At 51.0% G+C, this 12,120-nt stretch overlaps 1 protein-coding gene across 1 annotated transcript in view; it reads right to left on the bottom strand.

Annotated features, from left to right (window-relative positions):
* LOC307097631 (pyruvate kinase PKM-like) overlaps window positions 1-11,715 on the bottom strand; it is a gene marked incomplete at both ends in the record, with an annotated part of 40,368 nt that extends 28,653 nt beyond the window's left edge. Inside the window, 3 exon segments of the mRNA XM_079767717.1 lie at window positions 9,208-9,260; window positions 10,208-10,393; window positions 11,672-11,715. Coding sequence (XP_079623843.1) covers window positions 9,208-9,260; window positions 10,208-10,393; window positions 11,672-11,715 — 283 coding nt within the window.
* Between the last annotated feature and the right edge of the window lie 405 nt (window positions 11,716-12,120).

The following is a 12,120-nucleotide window of genomic DNA, read 5'->3' as shown; positions in this document are numbered from 1 at the left end:
CCCCCTCCCGCAAAGGGTAAGGAGACGGTGGGCATTTTTCCACATTGGTCATCTTGGAGAAATGTCTCTTCACATCTGGGCGCCCCCCCCCCCCCGCCCCGCGCGTCCACCCCCCTTTTTTTTATTGGATTGTATTCCTGGTGTTGAGTTGTATGAGTTTGTGTGTGTGTGTGTGTGTGTGTGTGTGTGTGTGTGTGTAATATTTTTTTATTGATTTTTTTACAGAGAGGAAGAGAGAGGGATAGAGAGCTAGAAACATCGATGAGCTGCCTCCTGCACACACCCCACTGGGGATGTGCCCGCAACCAAGGCACATGCCCTTGACCGGAATCGAACCTGGGATCCTTCAGTCCGAAGGCCGAAGCTCCATCCACTGAGCTAAACCAGCTAGGGCGCACCCCTCTTTTTTATTGGATTGTATTCCTGGTGTTGAGTTGTATGAGTTATTTTTGTGGTTTTTTTTTTTAAATATACTTTGATTTTTTTATAGAGAGGAAGAGAGAGGGATAGAGAGCTAGAAACATCGATGAGAGAGAAACACCAACCAGCTGCCTCCTGCACACACCCCACTGGGGATGTGCCTGCAACCAAGGCACATGCCCTTGACCGGAATCGAACCTGGGACCCCTCTGAGCCAAACCGGTTTCGGCATGAGTTCTTTATATATTTTGGAAATTGACTCCTTATCCGATGTATCATTGGCGAATATGTTCTCCCAAACTCCCGTACAGTGGGCTCCCTTTTCTTTTTCTCCCCCTCCCCCCTTCCTTCCATTTCCCTTGCCCTAGGACAGTGATGGCGAACCTGTGACACGCGTGTCAGCACTGACACGTGTAGCCATTTCTGAGGACACGTGGCCGCTGAGGTTTATTAAATACAATTGTATATAACAATTATACATTTATGTTATTTAAACTATAACTATCGCAAAATAATGTTTTTTCCTCAAAGTGACACGCTACCCGAGTTATGCTCAGTTTTTTGGCGAAGTTTGACACACCAAGCTCAAAAGGTTGCCCATCACTGCCCTAGGACATGTGTCTGAGAAAATACTGCTAGGTGAGATGCCTGAGATTTTGGGGACTATGTTTTCCTCTAGGATTTTAATGGCTTCACGACTTACAGTTAAAGTCTTTTTATCCATTTGGAGTTTATTCATGTGTATGGTGTCAATTGCTTGCTGGCCTAGTTTCCTTCCTTCCTTCCTTCCTTCCTTCCTTCCTTCCTTCCTTCCTTCCTTCCTTCCTTCCTTCCTTCCTTCCTTCCTTCCTTCCTTCCTCCCTCCCTCCCTCCCTCCCTCCCTCTCTCTCTCTCTTTCTTTCAACATGTCCCTGTCCAGTTTTCCTAAGGCCATTTATTGAAGAGATTGTCTTTACTCCGTTGTATGCTCTTGCCTCCTTTGGCAAACATTAATTGAAGGGAATGGCTTTGGTCGATTTCTGGGATCCCTGTTCTGTTCCATCTGTCTATACGATTGTTCTTGTGCCAGTCACCAGGCTGTTTTGAAAACAATGGCATTGTAGTATAGTTTGATATCCGGTATTGTGGTCCCTCCAACTTTATTCATCTTTCTCAAGATTGCTGAGGCTATTCGGTGTCTTTTTGTTCCATATAACATTTTGGAATATTTGTTCTAGATCTGTGAAATATGCCGTTACTATTTTAATAGGGGTTGGGTTAGAGGTGCAAATTACAAGTACAATGAGGTTTCACCTCATACGTACCAGAATGGCTACCATCAATAAGTCAACAAACAAGGCCTGGCGAGGATGTGGAGAAAGGAAACCCTTACACACTGCTTGTGCCCGGAGGCTTTCTGTGGGAGACTGTGTGAGGCACACCGGATCTACACCCCCTTTCATCCTGAGGCCCCGGAAAGTCAAACTATGGTAAATGCAGCTTTTGTAGGTCAAGCCCAGCCTGACATAAGGAGAAAGCTACAGAAACGAGAAGGATTTGCAGGAAAAAAACGCTACTGAGCTGCTAGAGATCGCAAACAAGGTTTTCATCAACCGAGACAGTGGGGCAAGGAAGGAGGAAGAGAAGAGAATACAGCCCTAACCGGTTTGGCTCAGTGGATAGAGCGACGGCCTGCGGACTGAAGGGTCCCGGGTTCGGTTCGGTCAAGGGCATGTAGCCTGGTTGCGGGCACATCCCCTTTAGGGGGTGTGCGGAAGGCAGCTGGTCTATGTTTCTCTCTCATCGATGTTTCTGGCTCTCTATCCTTCTCCCTTCCTCTCTGTAAAAAAAAATCAATAAAATATATATATATATTTTTTTAAAGAAAAGAGAATACAAAGAAGAGCCAATATAATAGCAGCGCTTTTAGAGGCTTGGGCTCCCAGACAGACCAGAAAGGGAAGCAAGAATACAGATCAGGGGGAAAAGGAAGAGCGAGACTGAGACGAGACCAGTGTGCCTATTGTAAGGAGACAGGACACTGGAAGAATGAATGTCCCAAACGACAAAGTAAGAAAACTGGACCCCCTTTTCCACCCAGTCACTATCAACCAGAGCCACTCGAAGGACAGGATCATTGGGGAGGTCTCCTCACTTAGGCGAAGCTGTGCTGAGCCATTTGGAGCAAAAGTGATTTCTGCCCCCATTTTGGCTAAAAGGTCTCTACCCATTAGAGGCACTGGGCAGTCTGGCAAGTACAGGAATTCATGAATTACTCGGTGGCCGCCAAGTTGGCATTGATAAGGGTGGCAGAATGGTCTACGGGTCTGGTCACCAGTAGCTCCAATAACGGTGAGCTCCTTTCCCGAGAGAGACGCTACTTTCCGAGTGACTACTGAGTGCTCAGCTCCCGTATCAACCATAAAGTCCACAGTCTGGCCCCCAATTTTCATTCTGACCATGGGCTTGCGGGGGCCCAGCGGAAAAGAGCACGGTCTGTCCTAGTCGGAATCAGCCATTGCTGCCCAATGATACATCGGATAAGGAGTCAATTTCCAAAATATATAAAGAACTCATGCCGAAACCAGTTTGGCTCAGAGGGATCCCAGGTTCGATTCCGGTCAAGGGCATGTACCTTGGTTGCGGGCACATCCCCGGTGGGGGTGTGTGCAGGAGGCAGCTGGTTGATGTTTCTCTCTCTGTAAAAAAATCAATAAAAAAATATTAAACACACACACACACACACAAAAAAAAAAACTCATACAACTCAACACCAGGAATACAATCCAATAAAAAAAAGGGGGGTGGACGCGCGGGGCGGGGGGGGGGGGCGCCCAGATGTGAAGAGACATTTCTCCAAGATGACCAATGTGGAAAAATGCCCACCGTCTCCTTATCCTTTGCGGGAGGGGGTTTGTCTGCAACAAGGCCGCTGGCTAAATGGAATAAAAGGGCTGGGTCCTTTCGGGTGGGCGGAGCGTCCGGGCAGCCACAGCGAAGACCAGGAAAGAAGGCAGCCCGGCAGGCCCCAGGCGCTGTGAGGAGAGCAGATAGAAAAACAACTCACAGCAGCGAGCAGACTTATGAGTTCTTCCTTTGTGACGCCAAAGCCAGGGGAGAGCGCGAACGCAGTCCCCCACTACCACAAATTATGCAGTCGAGTTTCCCACATTTGGGGAAATCGCAGGGGTCAGCACATCCGGAGTGCAATGGATAAGCCTCGCCCTGGGAAAACCACCTTCGTGATCATGGTATCTCCCCTGCCAGGTAAGTATGAGTTGCACAGCCCGCCCACACCCTCACCCCCACGCACGCCTCCCTCTTCACACACGTTCACTCTGCTCCACACGCCCCGGCAGCCCCGCCGCCCCACCCACCCGAGCGCCAACCGCGCCCGTCACGACAACAACCCCGGGGGCGCTTCCATCTCCGGATGCGAGGACGTGGAGGCGCAGGCGGAGTGGGACCGGCAGCCCCTGCGCTCCTGCTCATCTGCATACGCCACGCCCTCGGCCTGACGTCCCCGGCGCCCGGCAGTTGTGGCCCCACCGAGGACCCTACCTTCCTTTCAGCAAAGAAGATTGCATCCCATTTTTGTCCTCGTCTATTCGAACTCATCTTCAAGTCATCCATCCTGTTTGGCAGGTTGAGAAGTGCTAAGTCGCTAAATAAGAAATCGTGGTGATGTTTATTCCTGGGGTCTTTCTGAGTCTGAGTGACACGACGTGCTGAATTCAGAACAAGTGGTAGCCGAGCCTCGTAACGCCGAACGAAAGCCCTCGGTGCTGTGGAAAGAAAGCCCGGTCACAGCGCTAGCGGTCCCCTCCTCCGCGGCCAGGCCGGGGTCTCTCCCAGGAGCCCAGCCCGGGGTCAGGGCCGTGCGCCCTTCCGCCTTCTCCGCTCGTGCTGCTCCCGCACGCACACGGGGGGCCCCAAACGCCCTCGGGTCCTTTCGGACTTGGACCCGGTCGCGGGTGAACGCGGCAGACAGCAGTGAGAGCTGGAACGGGTTGGATTCAGGAGCTCCTGGCAGTGGGGAAGGCTGCGCTCTGTGCGGAGGTGGTCTGGGCGTCTTAGAGGGGCGGGAGGGGGCGGGAGGGGCGGGAGGGGCTGTCGGCAGGGTCAGCAGAGAAGAGAACCACCACGAAGGGTGGGTGGGTACGGAGGCGAGTTGGGCCGGCCGTGCGTGCGGGCGGGCATCCTCCCGGGAGAGGGAGCGCAGGCGGCGCGCGCCCGGCTCTCTGCGCAGGGGCTTCCGGCCCAGCCGGGCGGTCAGACCGGGCGCTCCGGGGTCCCGGCCTCCGTCGTCTCAAGGGAAAGGAAGGACGGGCCCCGGAGGCGCGCCCTTCGATAGCTCAGCTGGTAGAGCGGAGGACTGTAGGCTGACGGCTGTGTGGACATCCTTAGGTCGCTGGTTCGATTCCGGCTCGAAGGAGGTGCCTGACGCTTTTGCGCCCTCGGGGCCCGACAGGGAACTGCAGGAAGCCCCCAGCCTCGAACGTCAGCGCCTGCGGAAACCAGCGCACCGGGGCCACAGCCGGAGCCGTGGACCTTCACTGGGCGCGGCCCCTGAGGGGCGTGGAGGCGGCATCCTTGGGAACCTGGCTTGGGTTCTTGCAGGGGTGGAGGGGTGGAGGGGTGGAGGGGTGGAGGGGTGGAGGGGTGGAGGGGTGGAGGGGTGGGGGGGTGGGGGGGTGGGGGGAGGGGTGCGGGTAGGAGGCAGGAGAGTGTGAGTCCCCTGGCACGGCCGACTCTTGGCTTCTGGGGTGTCACTTAGGGGTGGGGGCGGGGCTCGGAGGCGCTGCCCCGCACCCTCAAAGGTGCAGAGGTGCCTGCCGCCCAGGCACAGGGTGGGGACGCACTTGGATGCGGCTGCCAGGCTTCCGTGGGACTGTCGCTGGGCGAGTGGACAGTCCTGGGTGGTGGGCCCACACGAGGCGGGAGCTGAAACGTTTGTAAAACACACGGAGCTGGGCAAGGGCCCGACCCCAACCCCGGGTGTTCTCTGCCTCTCCACCTGGGACTCCAGGGCCTCTCCGGGAGCCACAGAAACCTGACCCATTTGGGGAAGCAGCCACCTCTGCCAAAGAAAGCCGGCGGAGGGGGCAGAGGAGGGGAGGCCAAGCCCCCAGGCTGGCCCAGTGCTGGGCATCTACCTGTCCCCGAAGCCCTGAGAGTGGACTCCCGCCCAGCCCAGGATCCTCTCTCCATGCTTTTCAGTAAGGCTCACTGGGCCAAAAAGGCAGCCTAGGTCATTGTGGGCTGCAGGGGGCACCAGCACGTCAGCATGGGGGTGGGGTGGGGTGAGGGTGGGGAGGCCAATATCTCAGGTGGGGAAAACAGGGGCTGAGCCTGGAACCGTAGCTATGCTAAAAAGTACAGAAATGGGAGAAACCAAGATGGCAGCACAGGTAAACACCTAAACTGCTGCCTCGCACCACAATTTCAAAACTACAACTAAAAGAAAAAACGGACATCATCCAGAACCACAGGAAGGCTGGCTGAGTGGAGATTCTACAACTAGAAGGGAAGAGAAAAGCACACTGAGACTCAGAGGAGCTGCGGAAGGCAGAGGTGCCGAGCTGCCCACGTGGAGAGGGCTGGCAACTGAGTACGAGGATGGCTTTCTCAAAAGCTCCCGACTGCACTGAATTCCAGTTCCTGGTTGCGGGCTTGATCCCCAGTGAGGGACTTGCAGGAGGCAGCCGATCCATGATTCTCTCTCATCATGGGTGTTTCTATCTCTGTCTCCCACTTCCTTCCTCTCTGAAACCAATAAAAATATTTTAAAAAAAGAAAAAAGAATTTTCTAGAAAAGGCCTATAAATGTAGTGAGACCCTCGAGGATATGAAAAAGGACCAACTAGAAATTAAGCATACACTGACTGAAATAAAAAATATTATACAGAGATCCAACAGCATACTAGAGGATCGCAAGAATCAAGTCAAAGATTTGGAATACAAAGAAGCAAAAAAACACTCAACCGGAAAAGCAAAAAGAAAAAAGAATCCAAAAATATGAAGATAGTGTAAGGAGCCTCTGGGACAACTTCAAGCATACCAACATCCGAATTATGGGGGTGCCAGAAGAAGAGAGAGAGCAAGATACTGAAAACCTATTTGAAGAAATAATGACCCAAAACTTCCCCCACCTGGTGAAAGAAATAGACTTACAAGTCCAGGAAGCACACAGAACCCCAAACAAAAGGAATCCAAAGAGGACCACACCAAGACACATCATAATTAAAATGCCAAGAGCAAAAGACAAAGAGAGAATATTAAAAGCAGCAAGAGAAAAACAGTTAGTTACCTACAAGGGAGCACCCATATGACTGTCAGCTGATTTCTCAACAGAAACTATGCAGGCCAGACGGGAGTGGCAAGAAATATTCAAAGTGATGAATAGCAAGAACCTACGACCAAGATTACTCTACCCAGCAAAGCTATCATTCAGAATTGAAGGTCAGATAAAGAGCTTCACAGACAAGAAAAAGCTAAAGGAGTTCATCACCACCAAACCAGTATTATATGAAATGCTGAAAGGTATTCTTTAAGAAGAGGAAGAAGAAGAAAAGGTAAAGATAAAAATTATGAACAACAAATACATATCTATCAACAAGTGAGCCTATGCCCTAACTGGTTTGGCTCAGTGGATAGAGCGTCGGCCTGCGGACTGAAAGGTCCCGGGTTCGATTCCAGTCAAGGGCATTTACCTTGGTTGGGGGCACATCCCCTGTGGGAGGTGTGCAGGAGGCAGCTGATTGATGTTTCTAACTCTATATCCCTCTCCCTTTCTCTCTGTTAAAAAATCAATAAGATATATTTAAAAAACAAACAAACAAAAAAACAAGTGAGCCTAAAAATCAAGTGAATAAAAAACCTGATGAACAGAATAAACTGGTGAATATAATAGAATCAGGGGCATAGAAAGGGAGTGGACTGACAATTCTCGGGGGGGAAGGGGTGTGTGGGGTGTGAGAAGAGACTGGACAAAAATCGTACACGTATGGATGAGGACAGTGGGGGCGGGGGTAAGGGCAGAGGGTGGGGTAGGAACCGGGTGGAGGGGAGCTATGGGGGAAAAAAGAGGAATAATTGTAATAATCTGAAAAATAAAGATTTATTTAAAAAAAAATAAAAAGTACAGAAATGTACAGTGACTGATGGGGCCATGTCAAGAACCGGAGAGACAGTTTGAAAGGGTTCTTCCCACTGGCCAGGTCAAGTCCATGCTAATAATGGGTTGTAATCAGTGAATAAAATGGGCACAGGGCTTAAAAGCAAGTATCAGCAAACACTGAGCACTAGATCTTGGTCTCTACATACTGTTCTCCAATAAGAGAAACCAGGACTCTGGGAACCTGCCTGCCTAGCCTCACTTCTTTGGGCTGTCATTTTCCTACGGGGGCTCCCAATGCACACACAGAAATCTGTACGCTTCTCTCTGGCCCTTTTGGAGACCCGAAAAGGGTAAAAGGAAAGTTCTGACTCAGCTACAGCGTGAACCAGGGTGACACAACGGAGGAACGGAAGAGGCGGGTGCGTGAGAAGAGTAAGGCGCTTGCTCTCGGCCTCCCCTTTCCTGCCGTCCGGTGGTCACATTCTCCTGAGGCGAGAGGGGGCTGCAGGAGGCAGGTGGGAGGCTATGGTGAGGACCAGAGTGGCCTCCCCCTGGGCGCGGGGACTGTACTTCATGGCTCTCACTCACGGGTTCAAGCCCATGGTGTTCAGAGACATTACTGATGGAGCAGAGAGGGGATGGTGCCATTTCTGTGGTTTCTCTGTAGGAAGGACACAGCATTACTAATCTGATCCGGACTCAGAGGTAGAACCTGGGAACCTGCTGGGAACATTTTTATTTTAAAGCCCGAGATCAGTAAGTTAATCAAATAACATATCAAAGGCCTATTATCGCCATGCGCTATTCTAGCCCACTACGAATGGAGCAGTGAACAAGAGTCAAGAATCCCTAGCCTCGTGGAACTGACACTCCAGTGGGTAGAGTCAGACAGGAAACTAAAATGTCTAGGATGCTAAACCAGTGTTTCTCGAGCTTTAACATGTACAGCAGTGCTTTTCCAACCGGTGTGCCGCCAGAATTTTTAAAGCACGCGAAACCTGACTATTTAGGGGCATTGACCTCTTTCCCCTTAGATTGTCAAATTAAAAAATGACAACTAACACCACAGAACATAGCTGTCCGGTGTGAATGAATAAAGATCACACTTTTCTTTTTTTTTTGTCAGATCGACAAAATATACATAATTTAGTTTATGTGGGCCATGAGAAGAATCAACGGGGAATCTTGTTAAAACGTTGATTCTGCCCTGGTCAGGTTAGAGCATCGTCCCGATATGCCAAACTGGAGGGTTTGATCCCCGGTCAGGGCACATACAAGAACCAATTAAAACCACAATGAGATATCACCTCACACCTGCCAGAATGGCTACTGTGGATAAACAAGTGCTGGTGGGGATGTGGAGAAGAGGGAACCCGAGTGCACCTTTGGTAGGACTGCAGACTGGTGCAGCCGCTGTGGAAAGGTGTCCACTTTCCTCAAACATTAAAAATGGCACTGCTGTGTGACCCAGCGAGCCCACTTGTGGGAATATATCCTAAGACTCCTGAAACACCAATCAGAAAGGATATATGCACTCCTATGTTCATGGCAGCATTATTGAGGATAGCCGAGATCCGGAAACAGGCCAATGCCCATCAGTAAATGAGCGGATGAAAAAAGCTGTGGCACATTTATGGACACACTGGGTAGGGAATACCACCCGGCCGTAAAAAAGAAGGAAATCTTACCTTTTGGGACAACACGGATGGACCTGCAGATTATTATGCGAAGTGAAACAAGCCTGTCAAAGAAAGACAAATACCATATGGTCTCACTTATAGATCCAATGAACAAAATAAACTGACGAACAAAATAGAAACAAAGGCATGGATACATGGAACACACTGACAGCTGTCAGAGGGGAGGGAGGAGAGGGGACTGGATGCAAGAAGGTGAAGGGATTAGCTAAAGAACGTACATGACAGGGACAGCAGTGTGGTGACGGACAGAGGGAAGGCGGGCTGGGTGGAAGCGGGCAAAAGTGGGGGAAATGGGGACATCGTCTGTAATAGTGTCAACATCATAAATAAAGGGGGGAGGGGAGGAATGAAAAACCAACTTACTGCCATAAAAAAGAAAATCAACCAATGACTGCACAAAGTGGAGCAACGAGTCGATGTTTCTCTGAAACCAGTATGTAAAAGTTGAAGAAAAATAAGTTGATACTGATTCCTCCGTAGGGCTTGGAAAGATCAGACATAAGAGTGTGCATTGCAGTTGCAGGTCAAAAGGCACATGAACCAACAGGGAGATTCAAACGCTGTGGGAAAAGGCAACAAAAAGAGTTACAAACGGGATGTTAAGGCTCTTAAGAAAAACTCCAAAAAGACCAGTCTTTTGAAAAGAATGGTAAGGCGCCAGGTATGGAAAGGCAACGTACCCCCACAATCAACACACTGTTTGTCTTTATAACCAGAAGAACCAGGGGAGAGCGCGAACGCAGTCCCCCACTACCACAAATTATGCAGTCGAGTTTCCCACATTTGGGGAAATCGCAGGGGTCAGCACATCCGGAGTGCAATGGATAAGCCTCGCCCTGGGAAAACCACCTTCGTGATCATGGTATCTCCCCTGCCAGGTAAGTATGAGTTGCACAGCCCGCCCACACCCTCACCCCCACGCACGCCTCACTCTTCACACACGCTCACTCTGCTCCACACGCCCCTGCACCCCCGCCGCCCCACCCACCCGAGCACCATCCGCTCCCGTCGCGACAACAACCCCGGGGGCGCTTCCATCTCCGGATGCGGGGACGTGGAGGCGCAGGCCGAGTGGGACCGGCAGCCCCTGCGCTCCTGCTCATCTGCATACGCCACGCCCTCGGCCTGACGTCCCGGGCGCCCTGTCTTGCATTCTGAGCCGCCGGCCGCGCGACTTCAGTGGAGAAAACTCAGGAGAGATCTGCTCTGAGTCTTGTTGTTGAAATAAACATTAGTTTGTGGTTTAAAGTTAGATTGAGGGGCTCGATTTTCTCACCGTCTTTTTTCTAAAATTCCCCCCAGCGGGAGATCACCGTTTGGGATTCCAGGTGGTTTACTTTCTCTTTGGCTGCCTTGTGGCCTGGAGCAGGTTCGGGCCGGTTTGCTGCTATTTCTAGATATGATTCATTGAAAAAAATAAATGCGTAAATATATGTAATATGCTACCTTTTGTCTAGGAAAAATGTGAAAATAGAAGCACGCACACACACACACAACCAAAATGACTTTTCAGCCCAGTATATTAACTTAGAAGCATCTTCAAGTCTAAGGAAAAGAAGTGACAACCAATACTAAAGTGTCCCACAGTAGGTTCGTTTCTCACAGCTTTGTGACGATAACACATCTGTCACGATGCTGTGTGTATTGTAGGAGTTAGTGAGGAAAGGGGGCTGGGAGTCGTGTACGGAATGGGAGGCAGGAGGAAGGGTGTGGTGTTGAGTGGGAAACTGGAACTGAAGATATCAGTGGGGCTCATTATTATTAACATTATTTTAATCCTCACCCAAGGATATTTTCTCCACTGATGTTCAGGAAGAGTGGCAGGGAGAGGGAGAGACAGAGAGAAACACCGATGTGAGAGACACATGGTTGGTTGCCTCCCGCGTGCCCCTGTCCAGGGCCGGGGGCCTGCGATGGAGGTACGTGCCCTTGACCGGAGTGAAGCAGGGACCCTTCAGTCCGGAGGCCAAGGTCTATCCACTGAGCCAAACCGGCTAGGGCCTCATTCTCTTCAATAGATCTAGATATGTGTAGGGAATATATGTATTTCCTAGAGTCCAAGACCGATCCACGTGTAACAATAAGCACACCCAGCGGGCTGCTCTTGCTTTCCAAATGCCATTCCCCAGTGAAAAGAACCGGGTCTTCGGAGAAACAGATGGTTTCCCAGGAGCCAGGGAAGGGGACCCCTTCCCCGGATGAGCCCGGAACACGCTGAGCCAGGAAATGAGGAAACGCTCCAAAAAGTCTGTGCACATCGCCAAAGGCCGCCGATCCGCAGGGGCTTTCATAGGCCGATCGGAGAACATTTGAACATCCAAATAAATAAAACCGGTGATGGGTTACAAACTACTGAATAACAGCCATGAGACCATATGAATTGTACACCACCAATAAATGTAGAATGAATGACGGAATCCATAATAATAAAAGCGTAATGTGCTAACTAGACCTGAGGAAGCCGCGGTGGAGGGGTGAGGTAGAGGTGGCCGCCATGGCGGGTGGGGGCCGAAGCAGAGGCGGTTAGGGGCCATCAGGCAGGCAGGCAGGCGAACAGATAGGAGCCAGCGGTCCCGGACTGTGAGAGGGATGTCCGGCTACCGGTTTAGGCCCAATCCCGCAGGGGTCCCGAATTGCGAGAGAGTGCAGGCCGGGCTGAGGGACCCCCCCTCCCCTCCCCATGCACGAATTTTGTGCACCAGGCCTCTAGTTAGAAAATAAAGATTTGGCAATTATTATGCAAGAGTCGTCAACAGATGACTATTGAGCTAAAGGTTGATGAGGAACAGGATATTTACAAATTATCTTCAAATTATCTCCACACAAATTACTTATTAATCACAAAGGGCAAACCTGGTACACACCTCCAGTGGCAGACGGCTGCAGCACGGGCCCCGTGCA

Source organism: Cnephaeus nilssonii (genome assembly GCF_951640355.1).
Source record: "Cnephaeus nilssonii genome assembly, chromosome: 4".
In the NCBI taxonomy this organism is placed as follows: domain Eukaryota; kingdom Metazoa; phylum Chordata; class Mammalia; order Chiroptera; family Vespertilionidae; genus Cnephaeus; species Cnephaeus nilssonii.
The sequence above is the reverse complement of the archived record's forward strand: the minus strand, read 5'-3'. Positions and strand labels throughout refer to the sequence as shown.